The 27,822-nt window shown below is 39.5% G+C and overlaps 2 protein-coding genes across 5 annotated transcripts in view; both read right to left on the reverse strand.

The window, feature by feature from the left end:
• The window catches only part of LOC308089937 (uncharacterized protein), an 82,502-nt gene extending 78,078 nt beyond the window's left edge, over nt 1-4,424 (reverse strand). For all 4 annotated transcript variants that reach the window (XM_080434909.1, XM_080434910.1, XM_080434908.1 and 1 more), the window contains exons 1-2: nt 4,290-4,424; nt 340-399 (exon numbers count right to left, since the gene is read on the reverse strand). In XM_080434909.1, the coding sequence (XP_080291035.1) occupies nt 340-384 (45 nt within the window). In that variant the 5' untranslated portion in view covers nt 385-399; nt 4,290-4,424. The remainder of the gene's footprint in view (nt 1-339; nt 400-4,289) is intronic.
• A 4,372-nt stretch (nt 4,425-8,796) lies between these two features.
• LOC308082159 (guanylyl cyclase-activating protein 2-like) lies at nt 8,797-16,640 on the reverse strand (the record flags this gene model as incomplete). The annotated part of the gene is made up of 4 exons (XM_080423822.1): nt 8,797-8,924; nt 10,527-10,617; nt 15,924-16,073; nt 16,440-16,640. 4 exons carry the CDS (start codon nt 16,638-16,640, stop codon nt 8,797-8,799), a joined length of 570 nt encoding a protein of 189 aa, XP_080279948.1.
• Between the last annotated feature and the right edge of the window lie 11,182 nt (nt 16,641-27,822).

A 27,822-nucleotide genomic window follows, 5' to 3' on the forward strand; every position in this document is an offset into this window, starting at 1 on the left:
CATCCCTTTTCTGAGGAGAACTTTAGCCAAAAATAGCAGATCTACAAGCTCACAACGCCTCGCGCTGCGAGGCGTTGTGAGCTTGTAGATCGGCTATTTTTGGCAAAGAGTTATAGGTGTAGAGGGAAAAAAGCAGCAAAAGTTTATCTGAAACACAATTTTATATAATATAGAGGGGGTCCCTGCTTCATCTCTCTCTCAGCTAGGGGGTCCTTGGCCTGAAAACGTTGAAGACCCCTGATCTAGTCAAACTAGACCAATCGCCGCACGCGCGCACACACACTCACACACACACACACACACACACGCACACACACACACACACACACACACACTTACCCCAGCGCCAGGCCCCCCTTCTTCTCCAGAAAACCACTTCAGCATGGTTTTAATTTAGTCCTAAAAAGAAAAAAACAGACAAAGCACAGACAGAAGGTAAATTAATTTCCCTTGAAAAACATTTCCAGGCTGGAGTTTCACCGTCTGCACCACTGAATGGAGTCTGTTCTGCAGTCTCTCAGTATTTCTCACACGCATGAGCCAAACCAACATCACCACCACACAACAATGTCATTAAAAAGATGAAAATATAAATAATATATATGTTTAAACACATTGGTTGTTGGCCTTTCTGACATACAGCCTCTTTTGCTTGTACTTCAGAATAATTAGCGACAGATCCCATAAAATATGACGTCATTCAGAATTAAACAACTTGACAAGAAAGAAAGTATGACAAAAGCAGCAGAGATAACGAATCGAACCAGTTAAAGTGTTTTAGTCAAGTATTAAGTCTTCTCAGATTCCTCATCAAATGTTTGATCTTGTTGCGTCCTCGTTCTACGACCTCTAAAAGAGATCCCTCTAAAAGAGATCCCTCTAAAAGGGATCCCTCTAAAAGGGATCCCTCTAAAAGAGATCCCTCTAAAAGCCGAAGGAGACGAGCTAAAATATTCATGATGAGCATCTTAGAATAGAAGATAATCGTCTGTGAAGCACAGCCTAAATAAACGAACTATACTATAAAAACTGGTCAAACATTGGCCAAATTGTCAAATAATATAAGAAAGAGGCAAAACTTGTGAGAATAGTAGATCTACAAGCTCACAACGCCTCGCATTGTGAGGCGTTGTGAGCTTGTAGATATATATTTAATATATTTAATATTATTATATTTATTATATTTAATATTTATCTGTGGATTCCCCAGTTAAAATATGATCATTTTACGGGGTCCCCAGTTCAGATTTTTTTTGGGGGGGGGGGGGGGGGGCACGGCCTGAAAGGGTTGAGAACCACTGCCCTACCTCACCAACCTGAAAAGGCCGACCTCTGTATGATTGTATGTATGCAACGACCACTATTTTACACATGACAATTTGGCCAATGTTTTATAGCATAGTGTGTTGATTAGGCCTACTTTTGATGCAGTATTTGATCTTTTTCTTTTTTTCTTGAGGTATTAAAAAAAGGTTTTGAAAGTCCTTAATTTGTCACTTCACTATCGTCTGGGGACACCAGACTGGGGACACCAGACTGGTGGGACACCAGAATTTTTTTTAAATCATGTGGGACTGCTCTATAGCAGCATATCAGTCACTACAGTAGTGTGGTGGTGTGTACTTGCAGAAACACAACGTCCTCTCGCTGTAATTCTGGTGTTTTCACTGTTTGTTTTGGTAGCCGGGGATGTGTTTGGGCGCTGTGTCTACCACAACAATACAAACAGTGAACGCACCAAAATACAGCGAGAGGGCAATGTGCTTCTGTTGGTAAAAAAAAAGTATAATGTGCAGTAGGGCTGGTAACAGAAATGATATTCGATATTACTATACTTTTTATTTTGTTTAAATGTAATGTTTATTTGACAGGGACAATACAAAAAACAATGCATCGAGTGCTTGGTTCCAATAAAATATATATTTTGTTTGTTTTTATAACTTGATACATTGTTTTTTTCTATTGTCCCTGTCAAATAAACCAAACAAAAAAATGCTTTTTTTCTAATTCAAATATAAATTGTTATATTCGAATATATGTTCTTCCCCCATATTCGAGGAATATTCGAAAATCTAATATTAATTTACCAGCCCTAATGTGTATTGTGTTCTTGTTGTTTTTTTTATGTCTGACACTGGGCAAGGTTACAGTACTATGCTTTTAATCATCACTGTAAAATAGTGGTTGTTATCAGTGATAACTGTTGGTATAGAGCAAAATGATGGGTCAAAAAATAATAATATATATGTTTTGTTATGTAAACATAGAGTAAAGCTACATAACATGTCTTTTAAATAAACTAATCAATTAGGCGACAACCTAAATGTGGTTTTAGTTAATGACTGCCCTGGTAGAAACACACAGAGAGATTATAGCATTAGATTGCAGCTGGTTTAATACAGGAATGACATTCCACCTTTCAAAGTGCACAGCAATACCCCCGAGTGTTACTGGAGATCTGAGAGTGTAATAGGGTTCAAATTAGCCAGGGGTCCTTGGGGGGGCAAAACGTGTTAATATAGCATCACAATAATTTTAAGTTAACCACTTTAACCTTTTATACTTTGGCTATTCAAAAATAGCAGATCTACAAGCTCATTGTAGATCTGCTATTTTAGATTACATGTGTAACTCAAATCTTTGCTTCTGGGGGTCCCTGGAACTTTTTTGAGATGGGGGTCCGCGGCCAAATACATAACATTTTGGGGGTACTTGACATAAAAAAGTTTGAGAACCACTGACTTTAACCCTGGTATCCCTAATCTGGGGGGAACATTTGCTGATTAATAGCAGATCTACAAGCTCAGTCACAACATGTTATGTGAGCTTATAGATCGGCTATTTTCGGTGTAGATATCTAGTGTGTAAAGAGAAAACAAGAAGGGCCTATTAGTTGATTCCTGGAGAATCATCTAATAGGCCTTAGTGGTTGATGATGATTTCTCTGAGATGTTATCTAGACTTTTCACAATAAACACAACAGGGTGCTGACTATGACACACACACACACACACACACACACACACACACACACACACACACACACACACACACACACACACACACACACACACACACACACACACACAGGATATGTATCTATACTGTCTAGTGTTGGACATGTATCATCAATGTGAGTGTGACATCATTGGTGTCACTGCAAGGCTGTCAATTGGTTGTGTGTGTGTGTGTGTGTGTGTGTGTGTGTGTGTGTTGTCATTAGTCAAGTTGTATGAATGTTTCACGGTTGGATGACTATATAAATACACCATTTACACAGCAGAACGCCCAGTAGAACACACACACTGTGAACCCACACCAAAGGATAGGTAACAGACAGAAGCAGTCTGACTGACACACACACACACACACACACACACACACACACACACACACACACACACACACACACACACACACACACACACACACACACACACACACACACACACACACACACACACACACACAGGTTAATGATGGGTGACAATGATGGGTGACAGACAGACAGAAACAGTCTGACGCACAGAAACACTGTAGTAGCTGTTAACTTTAACACAGACACACACAGACTGTCTGTCTGTCTGTCTGTCTGTCAGACAGTGTGTCAGACAGACAGACAGACACACACACAGTGTGTCAAACAGACAGACAGACAGACAGACAGACAGACAGACAGAGTGTTTCAGACAGACAGACAGACAGACAGACAGACAGATAGCTGCTAACTTTAACCTGCATAAAGTCACTGTCAGTGAGCTATATTAACAGCAACCATCACTTTCAAAATAAAACCTTGAGCCGATATCTATCTATCTATTTTTTTAGAAAGAAATGTAAGAATTGTCTGGTATGAAAAGATACACAGTGAATAAATACATTTAACATTATTATGTTGTATTGTGGGTTAGGGAGGGTCTGCTGCAGTAAACATAGTCTTGATCTAAGGCTAGATCAAAGCCAACTGTTTCCAGATTACTTATGTACTAGTTTTGCAGGGAAAATATAGTTCTTTACCAGAAGGAATGTCCTTCTTAGTGTACCAGCCTCACAGTGTGGACCAATCAGCTCCACAGATCAACACAGTAAAACTAAAACTTGTCATCGTCGCTCACAACAACAACAAAACTCTTATTTTGAAGCCCGCCCAAACCGGAAGTCAGATAGCCGTGACGCAGGTTGACTTGACGCTCATAGAGCTAAAGTTAGCCGGTGGCTAACAGCTAGCACTGTGAAATAAAGCTGGAAAATACACTGTTATAGTAATAATAATCCATTCAAACGCTCACCTGGTTCTCACACTTCACTAAGATGTCCCTGTGACTCGTCATAGTGACATGTTTAATGTTTAAATGAGTATATTATGAAGTGACTCACACACACACACACACACACTATAGGCTTCATTCGATCGCATTCTGTCAATCTGACTGACTGTCTAAGCAGGGGTTGCCAGGTTCTGCAATCTGCGAGAGAAACAAGCAACCAGGTCTATGAAAACAAGCCCAAAAGAAGCGACTATAGTTAGGTTAGGCCACATGAACACTTTAAATATGTAATTGTAATATATATATATAATAATAATACTAATATGATTTATATACATCGGCTATTTGAAAATAGCAGATCTACAAACTCACACTACGCGCTGTCGTCGCATAAATAAAAATACATCTTGAACAATCTTGAATTTGTTTTAATTGAGGAATATTTTGATATAGATGTGCTTGTAGATCTGCTCTTTAAAAAATGAAAAACTATCTTGAACATTTTTGAAAACTCTTGGGGGAAAAAAGTAGTTTTGGAATATTTTTATATAGATCTGCTAATTGGCCTGCTATTTAAAAAAAACATAATCTTGAATAATATTTTTTTATGTTTAAACATTTTAACAACAAAAATCTTGTATGGTTTTGGCACAAAACATTTTCAGATGGAAAGTCGGGGTGGACAAATACATAGGTCTATTAATCTGGGGGTTCTTGACATGAAAATGTTTGAGAACCACTGGTTTAAACAACTTTAGGAAGCAGAAGTCAAATAAGCAACAACACTTTTAAAAACAAGCCCAAAAAAAACCTGCAACTACCAATATTTGCAAGCAACTTTACAGAAAAAAAAGCCCAAAGTCGCTTATAATAAACAGACATGGCAACCCTGCTGGCTGTCTAGCTGAGACATGCGCAGTTATTTAGAAAAGTGGTTGGGGGCGGGGCTCCCTCAGTGTCACTGTGAATATTTATCATGCCTCATGAATAATTAACAAGCGGCGGACACAAGTAGGCTATACAAATACTCAAGTAAATACTCGAGTATTCAAAAGTAGGCCAACAAATTACGAAGTGCATTTTCTTTTTTAATATCAATGCATTGTTTAGAATTAGAATTTACAACATTTACAACATTTCCCCCAAGAAATGAAAATAGCCGCGTTGTGAGCTTGTAGATCCGCCATTTTCACTATTTTAAAAAATAAATAGGGCTTAAGTGTTTAATTCATAATGTATTTATATATGTTTGAGTCCCAAGTGTCTCTTCCTAAAAATGTAGTGAAGTCAAAAGTGCAATATTTGAAATGAATATCAAATGTATGTAGGCTACTTATTACTGTCCACCACTGATCATTATTAATTAATAATAATTATGACACCACACCATGTAGGTTCATGAGCACCACAATGTACAGATCTGCACAGCGTTATTATGTGTGATACCAGCGAGTTTGTAAAACCTGACTATTCTAAAGAAACCAGACAAAATAAAATGGCCTTTAATAAAATAAAAGGGAGCTGAATGTAAAACATTACCTTTTCCGGTGTCTATTCGCACTACACACATTTTTCCAGCTGATATTTTCAATTTCTCAATTAAACATGAAAACGTTCTATGGCCGGCAGTCTGGAAACATTCTATTTTCTCAGAATGTTTGCCCCAATAGGATCACTAGGATTCATGTGGTTTAAATTAGTGGTTCACAAACTATTTGGCTGTGGACCCCCATCTCAAAATATGTTGTTCCAGGGACCCCCAGAGGAAAAGATTTGAGTTACAAATGTTCGCTTGAAAAAAATATATATATTCAAAGATTTGCACACATTTTCACGATTTTTCAAAAATAGCAGATCTACAAGCTCATAGTGCGGCACTCGTTGCTGCACTATGAGCTTGTAGATCTGCTACTTTTCAACAGCCAAAGTATAAAATATGGTTAAAGTGGTTAAAATTATTGTGACCGTATTAACTCATTTTGCTGGGGACCCCCTGGTATTGAGAACCAATGGTTTAAATGCACAGTGAAATGACCTGTAATGGTGCATTCTAATGTAGGCAGACTTTCACATAATTATATCTTTATACTTTCAATTCTATGCGTCATAAATATAATGGGTTACCTTTAATTACGTATGTTGTGATAGAAATATATCATATCGTTGCTTTCGGGTGGATGTCCAAAATCATTCCTTTTTATTACTTTAAAAACATTTCAAAATAGTGAAAATAGCCGATCTACTACAAGCTCACAACGTGCCATGACTCATGATGCAACGCGTTGTGACCTTGTATCTGCTATTTTCATAGTGAGGCTTTAAGTATTCTCACCTCACCCTACAATTATTGAAGCAGATAAGGGTGTATATATCACACATATTTGACACAGAAACAGGACTTATAGCAAAGTATATTTAATGACAAAATAAAACACACAAACAATTAGGCTTATCTGTATTAGGCTCAAATGAGTTGTTAATTGAACTCTATTTGGTGCATAACTTCCGTTTGTACTTTATGTAGGTTCCATTGGCCTACAATGCAGTCATGCAGTGTGGGTCATGACCCAAAGAATGAGATCCCGAATACAAGCGACCGGCCTCTCCCTTAGAGATAGGTTGAGAAGTTCAGTCTCGGAGTAGAACCGCTGCTGCTTCACTTGGAAAGGAGCCATGCAGCTTAGGTGGTTCGGGCATCTAGTATACGGATGCCTCCCTAAGGGAGGTCCTCGCTGCACGTCCCACTGGGAGGAGGAGACCCCCTGGCAGACCAAGGACCAGATTGGGGGGATTACATCTCCACACTGGCCTTTTCTCGGGGTCCCCCAGGAGGAAGTGACTAATGTTGCTCAGGAAAGGGAAGTCTGGAACTCTCTGCTGAAACTGTTGCCCCCACGACCCGATTCCGGGTCGTGCTGCACTGCTAATAATGAATATTATTAGCAGTGTTCTAGATAAGTGGTTCTCAAACTTTATCATGTCAAGCACTCCCAGATTAATATGTATTTGGCTGCGGACCCCACACAAGATTTGTGTTATTAAAATGTTTCAGAAATAATTCCCTTTGAAAATAGCAGATCTGCACGCTCACAACACGCCGCGATGCGACACGTTGTGAGCGTGATCGGCTATTTTCAAATAGCCGATATATAGGGTCAGAGTGGTTAAACTCATTTCGATGTTATATTAACTAATTTTGCTGGGGACCCCCTGGGAACCACTGTTCTAGCAGAGCAAAATAACCTTGTTTATTTAAACATCACCCATCAACAAATTAATGTACTGCACCATGAATTAATTAATTTGGAGTGTTACAATGTCATTCATTTTATATGTCAAATACAAGACATTCAAGTACAACATTTAAAACATGCTTATGTGTACATGGCTGTTCTACAAGCAATGACATGGAATTTCAACACCTTTATATGACACCTTTCACTTAAACAATGAGTTTACTACTTTGATAACTTAATAACTTACATTAATATATTTGGGAATAGATAGGCTATTATCAGACTATTAGTCTGATTGGAATATAGCTACCGTATATAATCAAATGTAAAATATATATATTTTTTTGTATTGGAATTATTTGCAATTATGTACACTGTACATGATTGTACAGCGGTCTGCGGGTTGAGTAGCACTACAGTATGGCGATCGGTGGTGGAAAAAGTACTCAACTCCAGTACTTGAGTCAAAGTATAGATACTCCTGGTCAAATATTAGGCTACTCCACTACAAGTGAAAGTTACTCATCTGTCAAATTTGTACTTGAGTTAAAGTACTAGAGGACTTACTTTTAAACATGCTTAAGTATTCAAAAGTACATATTGTGCATGCTTTTAAACAATACGTAAGTATTCAAAAGTACAAATTACAATACATTACATTTTATGCATTTCAACATTTTCCAGAAAGTTTCAAAAAAGAGCAATAACAGTGAAAATTGCAGATTCTTACTATATTTTGAAATAGGGCTTAAGTTTGAAATTCATAATGTAGTCAAAAGAACAATATTTGTAAAGTACAGATACTAAGAAATGTACTTAGTTACTGTCCACCACTGATGGTGATCAACTTAACTTCTGCTTGGCCTATATAAAAAAATATACAATCTTCAACATATCCATCTATATGTCTGTAGATAAAGATGGCTGTTGTTGCTCACACATAGCAACCAACACAGGGTCACAGGGTCACACCCATAGGTCAAGGTCACACCCATAGGTCAAGGTCACACCCATAGGTCACACCATGGACCAAACAGCCAAGGTACACATTAACACCAAACTGAAGATGTGGAAAGTGCCCTGTGCCAAAACGCACCACCAGAGGGCAGCATCATCAAGGCTCAGTCAAACCCTCTGAAACCTCTGAGCTGCCAGAAGAAGCTCTGGCATTAAAAAACGTGGGGATCTGAAACCCAGTTGAAGAAGTCACGTACGCTGCTTCAAAAAGACAACCGTGTACATGTTGTCAGCGGCAGATCAAAGCTGTTGGGCCCGGCCAGTGAATAAACGGCTCACGGGTCCTTCATCGTGGAACAGTTCTGAATGACCCAGCCGGGTGCATTGGTGTCCAGCTTCAGCATGTCCATCACCCACTCATCCTTCTGGGCGCCCTCCAGAAACTCACTCAACGTTATCTGGCCTGGAGAGGGACACATGAACAACAATTAAATTAGTCATTGTTGAACTAAAAATAAAAATAAAAATAAACCCCAGCCCCCATAACTCTGAGAGTACAAATGGAATCAAAAGAATGGTCAATTTGGTTCCAAATTTAAAAAAAGAATAGTTTGAGAACCACTGGCCACATTGAGTTATATATTAAATATAACTCAATGTGGCCAGTGGTTCTCAAACTATTTTGAGAACATAGCAACCAACACAGGGTCACAGTCACCCGCGATGCGACGCATTGTGAGCTTGTAGATCTGCTATTTTCAAATGGCCGAAATGTATATAGGGCTGAAATGGGCCCGAAATTTCCCACGATTTTTAAAAAATAGCCAAATAAATCTTAAAATGACAGATGCATTCCCGGTCTTAATGGGTTAATATAAACTCCAATCTGCTTCTGGCCTCCTATAGAGGCTCCGCCTACTTCACGCAGATACAGGAAGTAAAACGGAGCTGGTGAGTCTTGCTATTTTTGTCTTGGATATAGAACCTATTGGCTCGTGAACAGATGAGTGCAATATCAGTGCTTATATACTGATTGGCTGGCCAGTTTTCTATTAGAAAAACTGGGTTGTAACTGTACTTGGACTTGGATTTTTTCCCTCTGCACCAAATTTCTTCTAAAAAAGATAGCCGATTTACAAGCTCACAATGCGTCACAAACTGGCTATTTTTGGCAAACGTTCCCCCCAGAATTGGTTAAAACCTTTTGATTCTTTGCATGGTTACAGCACTTGTGCTTTGTAGGTCAGCAATAGATCAAACCTACTTATGTTAAATTCATCTCATGATTAACAACACCTTTTACTCTTTTACTGTAACTCTGTGATTATTAGCAAATATGCCAAACCTTCTGGGCTACAGTATTAATGAAACTTACATTGTATAGAACAAAGACAACAGCTGTGAATGTTGGTACTTTCAAAAGATTTTTTTTTATTGTAGCCTAATATTGTAATATTAATTATTACATCATTGTTGTGGGAACCAGAAGAGTGGCACCTGAGAAGTCTGGGAATCTGGCGAAATTGGCTATTCTTTTATTTTCCAAAATGTCGAACGTGGTCTAAAATAATAATAATAATAATAAGGGTAATAATAATAATAATAATAATATAATTTATATAGCGCCTTTCATAAACCCAAGGACACTTTACATCAAAAACAATGAACAACCGACAGACAAACGAACAAAACAAAACAACAAACAACTATTATGCCATAAAATATGAAATATGAAATAAGTACACATCATTTGAACATTTGACATTTAAAGCATATAGTATTTCAACAATTGCTACAAACTGCTACAAAACCTATGGATAGCCAGTCATTAGGGGCATAAAGAAGAAGTTGAAGGGTAAATGTAGGTCTGATAAGTGTGCAATAATTTAAATTATTTCATAGCATTTTCCAAAGCATACTTTTATTCTTTCCTTTTTCACATTTTGGAAAGAAATGGCCAATTACACATTGAGGTGCCCAATCTTCCTGTATACAGTACCTATGTTCTGTACTTACCATCCTAATACATTCATTATTAAATCTTGTTGCCATGTTCTGTACTCACCATCCTTATTCTCATCGACCAGCTCAAATATTCTGTCACAGATGTCTTTGGGTCTCATGGCGGGGCGCTGGACCTTGATTTTATAAATGATCTGTTGGGTGACAGAAGTTTACATCTTTATGTATGGATATTCAAACTGTATTGATTACATCTTTATTTATGGATATTCAACTGTATTGATTACATCTTTATTTATGGATATTCAACTGTATTAATTACATCTTTATTTATTTTATTATTATTTTATTTAATGACATTCAGAAAACATTGTCTTTAAAATTAAAGGCAGTATATATGTGAAGGTATAACCCTCAACCCTCAAACAACAATCTATGATGCAAAAGAATGAATGCAGATCAGAAGTCTGTTTTCATTTCTTTGGATCATAGATGTTCATGGATTTTCCCTGGTTTGAATGGTGTCACTGGCAATCATTCCTTCCTCGTGGATTTTACCTGTGAAGGTTTGCGCCTACCGGTATGTGGTCCCATCTCCCTATGTGAATCTGACAATGCGTCGATCTTTCGCACAGAAATGTCTAACCTCATGCACACAGCTGCTGCTATGTGGAACCTACCTAAGTGCTACCACCTACAGTGTGTGCCTAACCTTATGCACCTTATGTCTAACCTCATGCACACAGCTGCTGCTATGTGGAACCTAAGTGCTACCACCTACAGTGTGTGCCTAACCTTATGCACCTTATGTCTAACCTCATGTACATACTGTACCTGCTGGTTTATGCTGTTTATATAATGTAGATAATAGATCTTTTTTGCCTCTCCTTGACATGTTTCTCTCAATTGTTTGATGTTTCTCTGCTCTCCCCGCTTTTTCGTTTTCTCTTTCTGAAAACACCAGAACCGGTGGAGCTTGCACGGAAACACATTTCTCCCACTTCTCTACACCAGTAAACCTGTGATGGGTAATATGGTGGCATACATTTATAGATTGCCAAGTATATATATTGTGTATTTGTTATTTATCTCATTGAAGCAAGGTTTCACATAAATGTGCTAATTCCAACTCAGCTACAGCTGTTCATCTAACAGCTGAGCTGACTCTCCCATGTTACTCTGACTCTGTCAGCTATTTGTATATGTGTAGCCTACCTATGTTTGTGTCGCTCTTATCTTTAGTACATACCTTATAATAGTAAAGGTGTAAAGGTGATTCTGAACCATTATCAGTTAACACCCCCCCCCCACACACACACACACACACACACACACACACACACACACACACACACACACACACACACACACACACACACACACACACACACACAAGTCAGGGGCTTAGACTGCGGATGTTGTCACTTCATCCAATAACAGAGAGGGCTACGCACTGACCTGCAGCAGCCTTAATCCTTCACCTCTTGCACCAATATAGCCTACTTTAACCTACTTTAACCTACTTTAACCTACTTTAACCCATTAAGACCTGAGGCCCAATCTACAAATATCTTCTGAATCTACTGACAAAAAAAACGTATGTGTTGAAATGATGTTTTCTTCTGTCTTCTCTGTGCTGCCTAAAGCATAACAAAACATAACGTAAACAAAACAAATCTTCTAAATCCTAACAGTTTTCTGGAGAAAAAAAAAACTATGTTTCTATATAAGTGGTTCTCAAACCTTTTCATGTCAAGAACCCCCAAAATTATTTCTATTTGGCCGCCGACCCCCATCTCAAAATATTTGGTTCCAGGGTCCTCCCAGAATCAAATATTTGAGTTACAAAATATTTGAGGGCCGTAGCGTGACGGTCCAGGCACCCTAAGCTGCACTGCTGGGTTCGACTCCCGTTCCCGACGACCTTTGCTGCGTGTCACCCCCCCATCTCTCTCCCTGTTTCCTGTCAGCCTACTTTCCCTGTCCCTCTATACGTAAAGGCATAAAAAAGCCCCCAAAAAAGATTTTAAAAAATAAATGTTTGTTTAAAAAAAAAACGATACATATATAAATATATTCAAAGATTTGCACTCATTTTTACGATTTCTTCAAAAATAACAGATCCACAAGCTCAGCGTGGCACGAAGTGACGCGCTATGAGCTTGTAGATCTGCTATTTTTGAATAGCCAACCAATGTGATATATTTATAATATAGCTAAAATCTAAAACGACACAGATGCTTTCCTGGATTTAAAGGTATGACAACATAGCGGCTTTCCAAGTCTAAATGGGTTATAGTCTACTTTAGCTGGACAGAAATTGTGTTATGAAACCGCCCTGAAAATACACCTGACTCATATCCTGCTTTTATATTCCACTTACCGTCCTCCAATAGAGACATTCTTCCACTAATAGTCATGGTCAATTTATCGACTTACCGATTAGTTGATTTAATCAAATCAGCAATTGTGTTAAATTGTGTTTGCCGTATAAAATCATGCAGAGATATTGAGGTTGAGAACTCTCAGAATTCTGACTACTGTTGGTCTAATAGAGTGGGTGTTAAAGGGGAATTTTGCCCCACGGTTTTCTTACCTTTTCTATGATGTTATGATATCCTAGGATGAGTGGTACAGTAGAAAAATGTCATAACTCCATCCCGGATCCGCCACAGCTAAAAACGCGCACCTATGGTCCTTGTGCTAAATTACGTATTTTAATTGTTGTTGTTTTTTTTGTGTTTTTTTTGGTGAGATCTGATGTTCATAGTGACAGAACACTTTGCAACGTGATGATTGTCTTGAATGCGCCCCACCGGAAGTCTCGCTAGACGAGATTTCAATCTCGAGATTTCAATCTCGTCTAGCGAGACTTCCGGTATTAAAATACGCAATTTAGTTATGACATTTTTCTACTGTACCACTCATCCTAGGATATCATAACATCATAGAAAAGGTAGGCCTATGAAAACCGTGGGGCAAAATTCCCCATCTAGAGTTTATATGATAATGTGCTCATATTTTTTTCAAGAAAACCTGAGAATTCTAAATTGAAAAAAAATATATATACCGTAATTTTCGCACTATAAGCCGCACCTGAATATAAGCCGCAGCAGCTAAATTGAATGATTTGTACATATATAAGCCGCACTGGACTATAAGCCGCGGGTGTAAAATCCATAGATTTAGGAGGTCCCCTAGTGGCCGTTAGCTGTAAAAATCCATAGATAAGCCGCACCGTTATATAAGCCGCAGGGTCAAAAAATGGGAAAAAAGTCGCGGCTTATAGTCCGAAATTTACGGTATATACTAATCGATAAATCTATACCAAACTGAGAGATGAGTCGATTATTCAACATAGCCCTAGATCAGTGTTTATCAACCTTTTTGGTGCCAAGGCACACCTGGCATAGCCAAAAAATCCCAGGGCACACCTAGATATACGTGTGTGTGTGTGTGTGTGTGTATATATATATATATATATATATATATATATATATATATATATATATATATATATATATATATATATATATATATATACATATATATAGCTGGAGCTCTCATCATCTTGTAGTAATAATACTGAGTGCCAAAGCATGTACCCTGTGCCCCCTATACAGTACCAGGTAGGACAACATATTTGCATTCCTATGGGTGATGGTCGCTACACTGAATGGACTCGGCCGTGGCTGTGTGTGAAACGGATGATGGCCGTATCGATTGACGGACGATCGCCGCTATTGTTCTCGAGGGGCTGGGTTCACACTTTCTTCAAACGGCGCGGCACACCTCAGCAGTCGCAGACCAAAATTGGGCCGTTTGCCAGGGTTGATAAACACTGCCCTAGATTAACAGTAGGCAACTTTTTATATTCCAATTATGAATGGAAGATTAATTAGAAATTGTTGCTGTCGGGCAGAAATCTCTTATCTCCATAATTCTAACTTTGTTTTTTTTTGTAAATTAATGCCCTACTTGATCATACTACAGTGTCACACAATAGCATCAAAAGTAAACGTGTCACAGAATTTGAGCTTGTAGATCTGCTACTTTTGAATCCTGAAAAGTAAGTTTTGGACATATGAGGTTTCCACCTGGCAGATTGATTGATTGATCCAATACATTGAGGACTCTAACAGGAGCACTCATCCAAAGTCACTTGGACTATGCATGCACCTCATGGTCCCATAGCACCACAAAGGCCTTAAAAACAAGGCTCCAGACATCCCAAAATAAACATGACTTACATCCACAACGCATTTAAAGGTATATTTCACTTTAAAAAGAAAAAATTGGTCATTTTATCATCTACTCAGGCTTTTGTGAACACCCAAGACAGTTTTTAAGTTGCTCGATTCAGTATTTAGATATTTGATATTCATTTTATCAGACGCCCCCTTCCTATACGAACCCATTGTAACTTCAAACTCCATTTTAACCATGATAGATTCATCAAGAACACCCGTCCTTGGTTCTGGTGACTCGTATCACCCTCCTATTACGTGAGGGGGCCATGTTTTTTTCGATTACTTTTTTCATTTATTTTATTTAATTGTTTTATTGTATTAAAATGTTTCATTTTCCAAGTCTTTTTTTTTAAATAAATGAAAAAAGTAATTGAAAAAACACGGCCCTCTCACGTATTAGGAGGGTGATATGAGTCACCAGAACCAAGAACGGGTGTTCTTGATGAATCTATCATGGTTAAAATGGAGTTTGAAGTTACAATGGGTTTGTATAGGAAGGGGGCGTGTCTGATAAAATAAATATCAAATATCTAAATACTGAATCAAGCAACTTAAAAACTGTCTGGGGTGTTCACAAAAGCCTGAGTAGACATTAAATGACCAAAAATATTTTTTGAAAGTCAAATATCCCTTTAACCACCACTTTGCTAGGGTCGGATGGCTCAGGGTTGAGGACAGAGTACAGCAACTTGCAATCGGCCTGGTCAACAAGATACACCACACCACAAAGACACCCATGTACCTGTCAAAGTACTTCACAAATCTAAATGAAGTGCACAATCACAACACCAGAGGTAGCTCCACTAATCACGTTCAACCCAGATTTGGCTCAAACAAGGGGTTAAATTCATCCTCCTGCTATGCCACAAAAATGTGGAACGCCCTACCAACAGTCATAAAGTACAGGTGGCTTTAATTTGAAACTGGCCCCTGTAAAAGTCAAAGCCTAGCCCCCCCGAACTGTTTACTGTATATTTTTATTTTTGTTTTATGATGATGTTTTGCATAGTAGTGTATATTTGTCTGCCATTAAATGTTTCGATGAATTGAATACAAAGGACCCCAATGGAAACAAGCCATATGCTTTCTCTGGTTTAAAATCCTCTTAGCAGACCTTGTATTGAACTGTACTTTATTTTATTTTTTTGGCAAACTGCTAATAAAGTTCAATCAATATCAGAGAAGAAATGCAATTTGTAATATAGAAACACATATTTCAATAACATAAGTGTTAAACAGGTTGTTCTTACCTTTATGACGTGGTAAATTTCCTGTCTGTCTAGTTTTCCGTTGCCATCCTTGTCGTAGATCTTGAAGGACCACCTCAGCCGGTCTTCAAGATTCCCCCGCAGCACCAGATGGAGGGCCGCCGTATACTCCATGAAGTCCAGTGTGTTGTCCTAGAATAAAAGTACAGTATTACCAGGGGTGGAAAGTAACCAAGTACATGTACTCAACTCAAGTACTGTACTTAAGGACAGTGCATGGTGGAAAAATAACCACATTTTTTTACTTAATTAAAAGTATCAATACCGCAATATAGAAATACTCTGTTACAAGTAAAAGTCCGGAATTCAAAATGTACTTGAGTAAAAGTACAAAAGCATTGGCATCAAAAAAAAAAAAAAAATCTTTTGAAAATAGCCGATCTACAAGAATACCAGACTTTTGTTTCTATGGTGGTATTGACACTATAACTTAAGCACAAAATGTGAGTATACTTCTTCCACCACTGAGAACTACAAACATCGACAGCAGCAACCGACCTGGTTTGTGTCAAAGGAACGGAATATGGTCTCCAGGTAGAGGGACTCCTCCTCACAGGTGCTCCCCACCCCAAAGATCCTCTTGAACTCGTGTAGATGCAGCCTGCCGCTCGGACAGCGCTTCATGAAGGTGATGCACAGGTCCTGGATCTGGGCCAGATCCACCACCTCCTCGCTGTGCTGGCTCTCATCCTGTCCCATGGATGCTGTTTCAAATGATTCAAAAAGCTTGATGTGGTAAAAATGGGAATTGTTGAATTGATAAAAAAGCAATGTTTGGCTACATATGTGCAGGGCACATATACAGGTACATATAACTGAAGCATCCACTCACACGGTCCCATCAAACTCCACTGAACGGATTAGCCTCGCACCACATCAGATCCCACTGAGCCGTCCTGGTGGACGGACTGGGTATTGCAGTTTAGGAGAAGGTCACTAATCTTATTAGCATAATCAGATGATCTGACAGTCAGTCGGTCAGTCGGTCAGTGCTGTCACCAGAGCAGATAGGCGACAGAAATAGAGACACCGTGCCACCAACCGTTATGAAAGAGAACCCATTTCACCGGGACTTTAAGACTCTTAATGTCCGAGTCTAAGCAGCATGTGCATGTGGTTTGTAGCATTGTAGAGGATTGATTAGGTCTGTTTCACAGTGTTTATATCATCAGCGGTTATCTAAAACGAAACAGCCAACCAGGTCATCAACTCTAATCAAGCTGACTATGACCAGCTCATAGTACCAGTGGTGGAAAGTATCTAAGTATATTTACTGAAGTACTGTACTTAAGTACAATTTTGAGGTCTTTGTACTTTACTTGAGTATTTCCAATTCCCAATACTTTTACTTCTACTCCACTTCATCTCAGAGGCAAATATTGTACTTTAACTCCACTACAATTATTTGAAAACTTTAGTTACTTTTCAGATAGAAATTATATTATGAAATATATATTAACCACTTTATCCCTATTTTATACATAGGCTATTTGAAAATAGCAGATCATCTACAAGCTCACAAAGCGTCGCATCGCATTGTGAGCTTGTAGATCTGCTATTTAAAATATTTTAGTACTTTAAGTACATTTTGATGCCAATTCATAAAATCGATACTGCTATGTAGAAATACTCTCTTACAAGTAAAAGTCCGGAATTCAAAATGTACCTGAGTATAGTACAAAAGTATTGGTATCAAAATGTACTTAAAGTACAAAAAGTAGAAAGTAGGCCTACTCATTAAGCATTATGATTTCACATACAGTAGCTTGTAGATCGGCCTTGTTCAAATGGCCGAAATGTATAATTGTAGTGGAGTAAAAAGTACAATATTTGCCTCTGAGATGTAGTGGAGTAGAAGCAAAAGTACTGGAAATTGGAGATACTCCAGTAAAGTAAAACAATACCTCAACATTAAGTACAGTACTTAGTACATGTACTTAGTTACTTTACACCACTGTGAATAGACTGTGAATGATATGTGTCACCATGTGTCTTATTGTTTTTGTATTGTAATTGTATTGTAATTGCATTGTGTATGCAATGCAGCTGGACATTTTTTCCAAGACAAAATGTCTCCCAAGAAGGGAGACACAATAGAATTGAAAAATAAGACAGACATGCACATCCCAAACCCCCCAAAAAAGACGTTGAAAGACGTGTAGTGACATAATGGCCGTGGGAACACTGCAGTGACAGTGAGCCAATGGCCTCATCGTATCAGGAGGAATTAGTGTCCTACAGAGACACTGACAGACCAGGAAGACAGCTTTAGCACACTGCACCTGTTTCTGTACTGCGGACGTGTCCAACTATAGGTACTTACTTAACTCTGTTTCATAAGTCTAAATCTATCTATTATTAGACAGACTGGGCAGAGATGTGGAGAGAATAATAATAATAATAATAATAATAATAAGGAATTGCATTTTTATGGCGCTTTTCTAAGTACTCAAACTTACTCAAAGCGCTTTACAATGGTTCATTCATTCATACAGAGGGGGAATAGAATAGAATAGAATAGAATAGAATAGAATAGTCGCCTCACAGCTAGAAGGTCCTGGGTTTGATTCCCGCCGGGGACGCTGTGGGCACTAGGGGCGTGTCCTCTCCTTCGTGTCATGCCCACACCCTAGGTGGGGTTGGTGAAAGGTCCTCTCTGTGTGGAGTTTGCATGTTCTCCCCGTGTTCCCTAGGGCAGGTACCCTCACAAAAACATGCAGTAATCCTGGTCTCTATACTGCCTCCCCCTGGTCAGCCGGGGCGCCTGATGGAGGGGAAAGGAACTGGTTGGAATAACGTGTTCCTTCCACGAACGTGGTTATTCCAAGAAGGCTTGTGAACTCTCATGCATTGAAGGTGGCATGAGCTCGGCTCTGGGCTCTCCCTAGGCTGGCAGAGGGAGTGTAGCGCCCAGGATTACCTAGACAATTGGCACTGGGTGACAAAAAAAATGTTATTGCAAAATCGTGGGATAAAAAATCTAAGAAAAAGTTTAAAAGAAACGTTTTGAAAAAAAGTAAAAAAGAATAGAATAGGCCTACATTGTACCATTTATCATTTACCATTGTACACCACCATAACATTATATTTCAGCTCTGTATATTATGTCTGAATAAATAATGATCCCATGTCACCAATCATTCATGCGGTCTGGAAACCAGACTTAAAGGGATAATTCACCCCCAAAATGACTTTTTTTCTATGGATTACTCACCCCATGGAGACTTGAATTCATGGATTTTTATTTTTTTGTCTCATTCCTAAACCAATAATTTGATGACCGGCAGCGGTTCCGGTAGGAGACACAAAGAGTCTCCTTTGTGTCTCCTACCGGAACCGCTGCCTACCGGTCCGCTGGTCATCAACTTATTGCCTTAGGAATGAGACAAAAACTAACAAATATCCATGAATTCAAGTCTCCATGGGGTGAGTAATCGATAGAATTAAAGTAATTTTTTGGGGTGAAATATCCCTTTAAGAAACCTGCTTTCAAGACCGAGAGTTGTGTAGTTTGAACTGCACAATAATCTAATGCACATGAAGTCTTATGCGGTTTAAATGTAATTCAGCATGTTATTTAGACATATGATAGGTTCATTTGTTGACCTGGTATCCTATAGTTTGTATGGTTTCAATGTACATATTATGTATTATTTTATATTATACCGTTTAGACTGAAGATAGGTTCTTGATTTACCTATGATATTACTGAGGCACTACACTGTCTCTCTGCATTGGATGTATGTGTTTACCTTGCTTACTGCTAAATGCTTAATTGTAAATTGTAATCTGATTGACAATCTGTCCACTTTGCAAGTCGTGCAGTGTGTGTGAGGCATAACATGATGAACATTAATGACTAAGTAGCCAAAACAACAAGCTCACACCGCGTCTCTTGTAGATCTGCTATTTTTTTTCGCCAAAGACATTTTTAGGGGGAAAAAAGGAGGGGGCAGAGTATAGGACGGTAGGACCACCTGGGGGACCACAGTTAAACTGAGTATTAAGGGTTTAAGTGGATAATAATATTAAGGTCATTATCTCTGTGACAGTATTTAGTTCAGTTATGTCATCTGAAACATGGACTCAATGGAGGCAACACTTACAAAGTAGAGAAGTGTTTTTTTTACCTCCCCCAAGAGGAGGTATAATCTGGATCTTTTGCTTTCTAGCCCATTAAGACCGGGAAAGCATCAGTCATTTTACATTTGAACCACTTATCTTATACTTTGGCTGTTCAAAAATAGCAGATATACAAGCTTATAGCGCGGCACAGAGTGCCGTGCTATAAACTTGTAGATCTGATAGTTTTTTTTAAATCATGAACATTTGTGGAAATCTTTGAATATATATTTTTTAAAGCGAAAATTTTTAACTCAAATCTTTGCTTCTGAGGATTCTACAAATGTCTTCAAAATCCTAACAGTTTTTTTGAAAAAACGTATGTCGCTATAATCAGTGGTTCTCAAACTTTTTCATGTCAAGGACCACCCAAAATTATATGTATTTCTCCAAGGACCCCCCATCTCAAAATATTTTGTTCCAGTGACCCCCAGAAGCAGATATTTGAGTTATTTTTTTATGGGCCGTCTCCCCATTGGCTTAAATACCAGGCCGAAGGGGAGGAGTGAAGGACAGCCAGGACAGCCAATGATGAATAGGTGGCGACTAGGTGTCGAATGATGATGATTAGTCTGACTGTTTGTAGACTCAGGCGCTCTTTTCGAGCACCTGGTAAAAATACCTTGAAATAAAAAAACTGGGTTCATGGGTCAGCTCAACTGAGAAAGATCTGAAAGTGAGGAAGGCCCTTGCATGGAGGGTCCTGAACGGCATGGCCAGTGTATGGAACTACAACCTCCCCCGAAAAATCAAACGCAGCTTCTTCTATGCAACGGTAGAGTCTGTTCTCCTCTATGGCAGTGAATGCTGGACCCTGAAACCATCCCTGCTGAAGTCTCTAGACGGGTGCTACACCAGAATGATGCGTGCAGTACTTAACATCAGCAAGAGTGAACATGTTACCAACAAGAATCTGTATGAGGGAATACCAAGGGTGAGGGAGAAAATGGCAGCCAGGAGAATGAGACTATAGCAAGACACTGTCTGTCTGAGGACGACCTAGAGGGATGAACTGAATCATTCCTCTATAAACTGAATCATGTCCTTGGTCAATCTCAGTCCTGTCTGTGTCTCGTCATGTCCCATGAAAGTAAAAAATAATCATGGTGATATGTTAATATTGATAACCAAACCTTTGTTTTTCTGTACCACCTGCTTCATCAATAAAATATATTTTAAAAAAACTTTAAAAAGACCTGAATCATTCATATATGAACTATCATTATGTTTTCAACAATAACAACAACAACAACAACAATGGTAATAGTAATAGTAATAGTAATAGTAATAGTAATGTAATAGTAGTAATAGTAATAATAATAAGGGTAATAATAATAATAACTAGAAAATGTGCTCCTCGGAGCACAGGTCTCGCCAGTACTGTTCCTGATTAATCCTGTCTTACCTATTTATATTACATATTGTCACGTGTCACTTGACCAATGTTAGCTTGACCAATGTTACCTCACTTCAAAAAGCATAAATGGCTTTTTGAAGTGACACACCTATTTATAGGATTTTATTTCATCATGCGTCTTGCTAGCCAATCAAAAGCATTGGTGACAACATATTGTCACGTGTCACGTGAAGCTTGACCAATGTTAGCTTGGCTGGGGGGGGGGGGACACAGCGGGACAGAACGAAAACATACTCTCCACCTCTGGCGGAGACAATAAATAAACTACATACTCACACACACTTTTCACAGCTTTACTAATAAATCAAGGTCACAGACCATCAGGATACATTTTTGATCTTTCACTGGTATAACTTTCATAATAACCTTCCACATAAATGTGTTTCTTTTTGCCAGGGGCAAGTGTCTGCCCCTGACTCTCTGAGTCTGCCCCTGACTCTCTGTGTCTGCCCCTGACTCTCTGAGTCTGCCCCTGACTCTCTGTGTCTGCCCCTGACTCTCTGAGTCTGCCCCTGACTCTCTGTGTCTGCCCCTGACTCTCTGAGTCTGCCCCTGACTCTCTGTGTCTGCCCCTGACTCTCTGTGTCTGCCCCTGACTCTCTGTGTCTGCCCCTGACTCTCTGAGTCTGCCCCTGACTCTCTGTGTCTGCCTCTGACTCTCTGAGTCTGCCCCTGACTCTCTGTGTCTGCCCCTGACTCTCTGAGTCTGCCCCTGACTCTCTGTGTCTGCCCCTGACTCTCTGTGTCTGCCCCTGACTCTCTGAGTCTGCCCCTGACTCTCTGTGTCTGCCCCTGACTCTCTGTGTCTGCCCCTGACTCTCTGAGTCTGCCCCTGACTCTCTGTGTCTGCCTCTGACTCTCTGAGTCTGCCCCTGACTCTCTGTGTCTGCCCCTGACTCTCTGAGTCTGCCCCTGACTCTCTGAGTCTGCCTCTGACTCTCTGAGTCTGCCTCTGACACTCTGAGTCTGCCTCTGACTCTCAGTGTCTGCCCCTGACACTCTGTGTCTGCCCCTGACTCTCTTTGTCTGCCTCTGACACTCTGAGTCTGCCCCTGACTCTCTGAGTCTGCCCCTGACACTCAGTGTCTGCCTCTGACACTCTGAGTCTGCCCCTGACTCTCTGAGTCTGCCCCTGACACTCAGTGTCTGCCCCTGACTCTCTGTGTCTGCCTCTGACTTTCTGAGTCTGCCCCTGACTCTCTGAGTCTGCCTCTGACTCTCTGAGTCTGCCTCTGACACTCTGAGTCTGCCTCTGACTCTCAGTGTCTGCCCCTGACACTCTGTGTCTGCCCCTGACTCTCTTTGTCTGCCTCTGACTCTCTGTGTCTGCCCCTGACTCTCTGAGTCTGCCCCTGACACTCTGTGTCTGCCCCTGACACTCAGTATGTGTCCCTGATACTCAGTATGTGTCCCTGATACTCAGTATGTGTCCCTGATACTCAGTATGTGTCCCTGACACTCAGTGTCTGTCCCTGATACTCAGTATGTGTCCCTGATACTCAGTGTCTGCCCCTGATACTCAGTATGTGTCCCTGACACTCAGTGTCTGTCCCTGATACTCAGTATGTGTCCCTGACACTCAGTGTCTGTCCCTGATACTCAGTATGTGTCCCTGATACTCAGTATGTGTCCCTGATACTCAGTATGTGTCCCTGATACTCAGTATGTGTCCCTGACACTCAGTGTAAAATACAGTTGTATTGCTCCTACAGTAGCATTGATGATTTCTTGTATAGTATTGTATGTCTTTATATGTCTTGAATACATAGGACCACAATGGAAATAATCCCTCAGAGCTTTTTGTGTTATCCTTTTAGCACCATTGTTTAACTGTACCTTTGTACTTTTTGCAAGCTGATAATAAAGTATTCAATCAATCAATTTGAAGTGTACATTACAGGCTAAACAGTGGACTTAAACTCTATTGGGCTTTCTTTGTGTCATCCTTTTGACTACGATTGTGCAATCCTTTGCTTTGTGCATTCGTTTCTCTCGTCAATACGCAAATAAATCAATCAATCAATCAAAGGTTTGTCCAAACCCAGTTCGTGATAAAGGGTTGGATCCTCTTCCTGAAAAGCAGCGATCATCTTTGACGATGCCTCGTTCCCTTTCTTTCGCACCATGTCGATTAATTTCCGCGCTTTCTCTTTCCTGTCCTTCTCCCCTCTGACCAAGTCCATCTCTCCGTCGTTGAGAACCTTCTCATCCAGCAGTGTGTCCAGCAGACCATCGAGGACGGGCCCCGACACTCGTTTGATGAACTCTTTACGCGCGGACGCCAACGTCTCGTCCTCCTGTGATGTCACCGTCACTGTCGACGCGGTTGGCTGACTGGGGCCGGAGCTTGAACGACCTGGAGGGAAAACAATGGCTTGTTGTTACAATGAATTATTAAACTGTTTAACAGACAGACAGACAGACAGACAGACAGACAGACAGACAGACAGACAGACAGACAGACAGACAGACAGACAGACAGACAGACCTAAAGGATTTTCAAACATTCTTACTGGCTTACAGACAGAGTGAACAACAGAGGATCTTGAGATGTTTAAAATTACAGACAGTATGCTAACGCTTTGCCTGCCACTGACGAGATTTCTCGTCAGATTCTGCTAAGGCGTAGTCTGCCATTGACGAGATTTGGTGTTTTCAGTGGCTTTCCACTAGATGGCGCTATTCGCTCGCCTATGGACCACTGTTTGGCTCCCAGTGAAGGAGAGAAGCAGCGGGTGATGTCATCGCAAAAAAAACACCCCATTCTTTTCTGCTGTTTGTGTTGCTTTTTGGGTAAAAAAGCCTACGTTCAACTGGCCACAACTATATGGAGCGGATGATCGTGGCGGCTCGCTTTTCCCCCTAGATTCTACAAGACTCGGATACGTCTTTCAAAGCGAGAGGGGATGGATCATACTGGAGATAAATATTCTATTCTAACACTCGAAAATCGCTGGCAGTGGCGTGGCAAAATTATGTTTTATTTCTGTCAGTCAAAGAGCTAACAAAGACCTCTTAAAGGAGGATTGTATAACATTAGGCTAGCCTACTCGAGAAAAGCCATGGAATTGAATGTGTTACATTCCTCTCACAATGAGAGACAACAGTCTCTGCACTGCAGAGTGTGAAGGGGATCGCTTAGAAGAGGACCCAGTTCTGAGACAAGACAAAGACAAGTTGTCTGATTATTTTAAGTACTTATGTGTGGGTGAGTCTATGTAAAGGGCTTTTATATAAAACTAAAAAGGAAAATAAAAGAATTAATTAATTGAAACAAAAATAAAAACAACAAATTAACAATGCAACTAAATAATAAGATATAATTACATTAAAAATCACATGTTGAATACAGTATTTCAACTAGCACTGAGCTGATTGGCTATGTGCACATGCGTGCACGTGACGTCAGAAAATATAGCCCCCCTAGTTCAAAAATCCACAGCTCATCACTGGAAAGGCCTGATAGTGTCCTTTCAACAGTGGTGGAAAAAGTACTCAAATGTTTTACTTAAGTAAAAGTATCAATACTGCAATGTAGAAGTACTCTGTTACAAGTAAAAGTCTGGTGTAAAAGCTTACTTGAGTAAAAGTACAAAAGTATTGGTATCAACATGTACTTAAAGTACCAAAAGTAAAAGTACTGAAATGTTTGAAAATAGCCGATCTACAAGCTCACAACGTGTCGTGATGCGACGCGTTGTGAGCTTGTAGATCAGCTATTTTCAAATAGCCTAGGTAGAAAATAGGATTAAAGTGGTTAATGTATGTTTTATAATGTCATAATTTATATCTGCAAAGTAACTAGTAATTAAAGTTTTCAAATAATTGTTGTGGAGTAAAAGTACAATAGTTGCCTCTGAGATGTAGTGGAGTAGAAGTAAAAGTATTGGAAATTGGAAATACTAAATTAAAGTACAAATACCACACAATTGTTCTTAAATACAATACTTGAGTACATGTACTTGTCTTAGTTAATTTCCACCACTGCCTTTCAACCCATGAAGACACTGACAGCGCTGACTCACCTGACGATGACGTCACATGCAGGCAAGGCAAGGCTGTAAATGAACACAGAGCTCCCCCTGGTGTCCACACATGTTCAGTGCTCAAATAGTGTGTTTATTAATACAGCATCTGTAGTTGTACTGCATGGTTACTGAATGATACTGGACACTATTTTAATAGTGATGTCGTACTAGAGGAGAAGAGAGGAGAATCTAAAAATCTACAATCAAGATCAAATTGGCCGATTCAGTTCAAGAAGTGTGCAGACAGCACTTCTCTGCCCTGTATGTCAGGATTCACATTTGCCAGCATAAGAATAATTTAATGCAGGGGTCGTCAACATTTTTCAGCCCAAGGACCCCTTAACTGAGAGAGAAATTAAGCAGCCCCCTCCCACACACACACACACACACACACACACACACACACACACACACACACACACACACACACACACACACACACTGCTATTTTTAATTGGAATCCTGAAAAGTAACATTTTTAAGTTATTTTCAAAAGTTATACTTATGTCAACTTTATGAATTTAAATACAAATACATTGGACATAAACATGACAATAGAAATGTAATACTAGTCATTAAACTACTAATATAGACTGAAGTAATTAAAGCGGGTCATGTTTGCATGTTTGGAATTGTAACAGCTGAAATCAATAATATATCACTATTTCGATATTAACCAGGGGTGAGGGCCGGATGTGGCCCCCGGGCCACCAGTTGCCCATGTATGATCTAATCCATTGCTCACGATTATTCATAATTTCAATTCATGTAGCATGTAATATTTAAGGCCTCTAGGCCATCTATACAATGTGCATTTTGTTTTAACATCTTACTTCAAGAAAAAGGCACTGTAATATCTGTGATATAGTAACTATATGACTATGCTATACTTAATCTCCTCCAACAGTATCATCTTTTAGAATAACATGTCGTGCTGTTTTAACCCATTAATACCTGAGGCAGAATCTACAAATGTCTTCTAAATCCTAACAGTTTTCTATCAGTGGTCATCAAACTGTTTCATGTCAACAAGGACCCCACAAATTATGTGCATTTGGCCACGGACCCCCATCTCAAAATAGTTTGTTTCAGGGACCCCTAGAAGCAAAAGAAAATTGCTTAAAAATAATAATATATATATTCAAAGATTTGCACAAGAGTTAACAAAAATAGCAGTAGTGTCGCACTATGAGCTTGTACATCTGCTATTTTTGAATAGCAAAAAGTGTAAAATGTGGTTAAAGTGGTTATAATGGTTGTGACACTATATTAACTACTTTTGCTGGGGACCCCCTAGCTCTGGTCCATAGCGTTAGAAGGAGTTCTCCTCCCACTAAGTAGAGTATAAGCTTTCAACTCCATAAAACCGTCTTTGTTTTGGTGAGTAGCAAAAGTGTTTTGTTTTTTTTTGCGCAAAGGCTCAAAATGTCCCATAGCATTAAGTAGAACTCCTTCTAATGCTATGGACCATTTTGTATTTGTTTTTTTGTATTTTACATTTGTAATCCCACTATGAACTGAGCAAATAAAGGGAAGCTTTTAATCTTCCAAAAGTTAGTGTTAGTGTTATAAAGATAAATAGACTAGGGGTTTCTTCTGAAGGACACCACCATGCCCTTGGTGAGTATGGGAATTCCACACAAACGGCTGTTACACTTACTGATATAATACACACCTCAATCAGGTAGAGATCTGTAGCTGATGCAATGTTTATGTGTAATGATTTGTGAGCAATGATTCTTTTTTGCAAAGACTTTGTGCTACGATTATGTGCAATGGTTTGGCTTGATGGTATAAATGTAAATATGGTTTGCATTTTGGCTTGCTTTCCCTGTGTGACTAGACTTGGGACAGACAGAATTCCAAATTGTAGGCATAGGAGGTGAGTGGTATATGATAGGATGAGCATCAGTGCATTTCTCTAGACGGAGGAGTAGGACAGTCAGTGTCAGTAGAGTCTTTTGAGTATTTTAACTGGTACAAGAGACATATAAGTGGGCACTGAACGGTTGGTAGTCAAGTTGACATTTCTTCTGAGCAGGCCAGTAGATTAAAGGGGCCCCTCTGCCCTCTGCCCTCTGCCCTTCTTATATATTTTGTCTTAAGTCAGGGACAGGACTAATGGGGGAGGTTAAGTTGTTAAGGGGTCTACGGATGGTGACTAGACTTAGACCAGAAATTAGCCGTAAATTCCATGAAGGCCATGGGCCTGCTAACAGGGTCGAGTTTGCTCTGAAATCACCATGGCGGGGAATATGTTGTTTCTACCATGCTGATGATGTCCATGCAAGGTGCAAAGCAAGCGTTTGTTGTG

This window comes from Gymnoscopelus braueri (genome assembly GCF_963280865.1).
Source record: "Gymnoscopelus braueri genome assembly, chromosome: 1".
In the NCBI taxonomy this organism is placed as follows: domain Eukaryota; kingdom Metazoa; phylum Chordata; class Actinopteri; order Myctophiformes; family Myctophidae; genus Gymnoscopelus; species Gymnoscopelus braueri.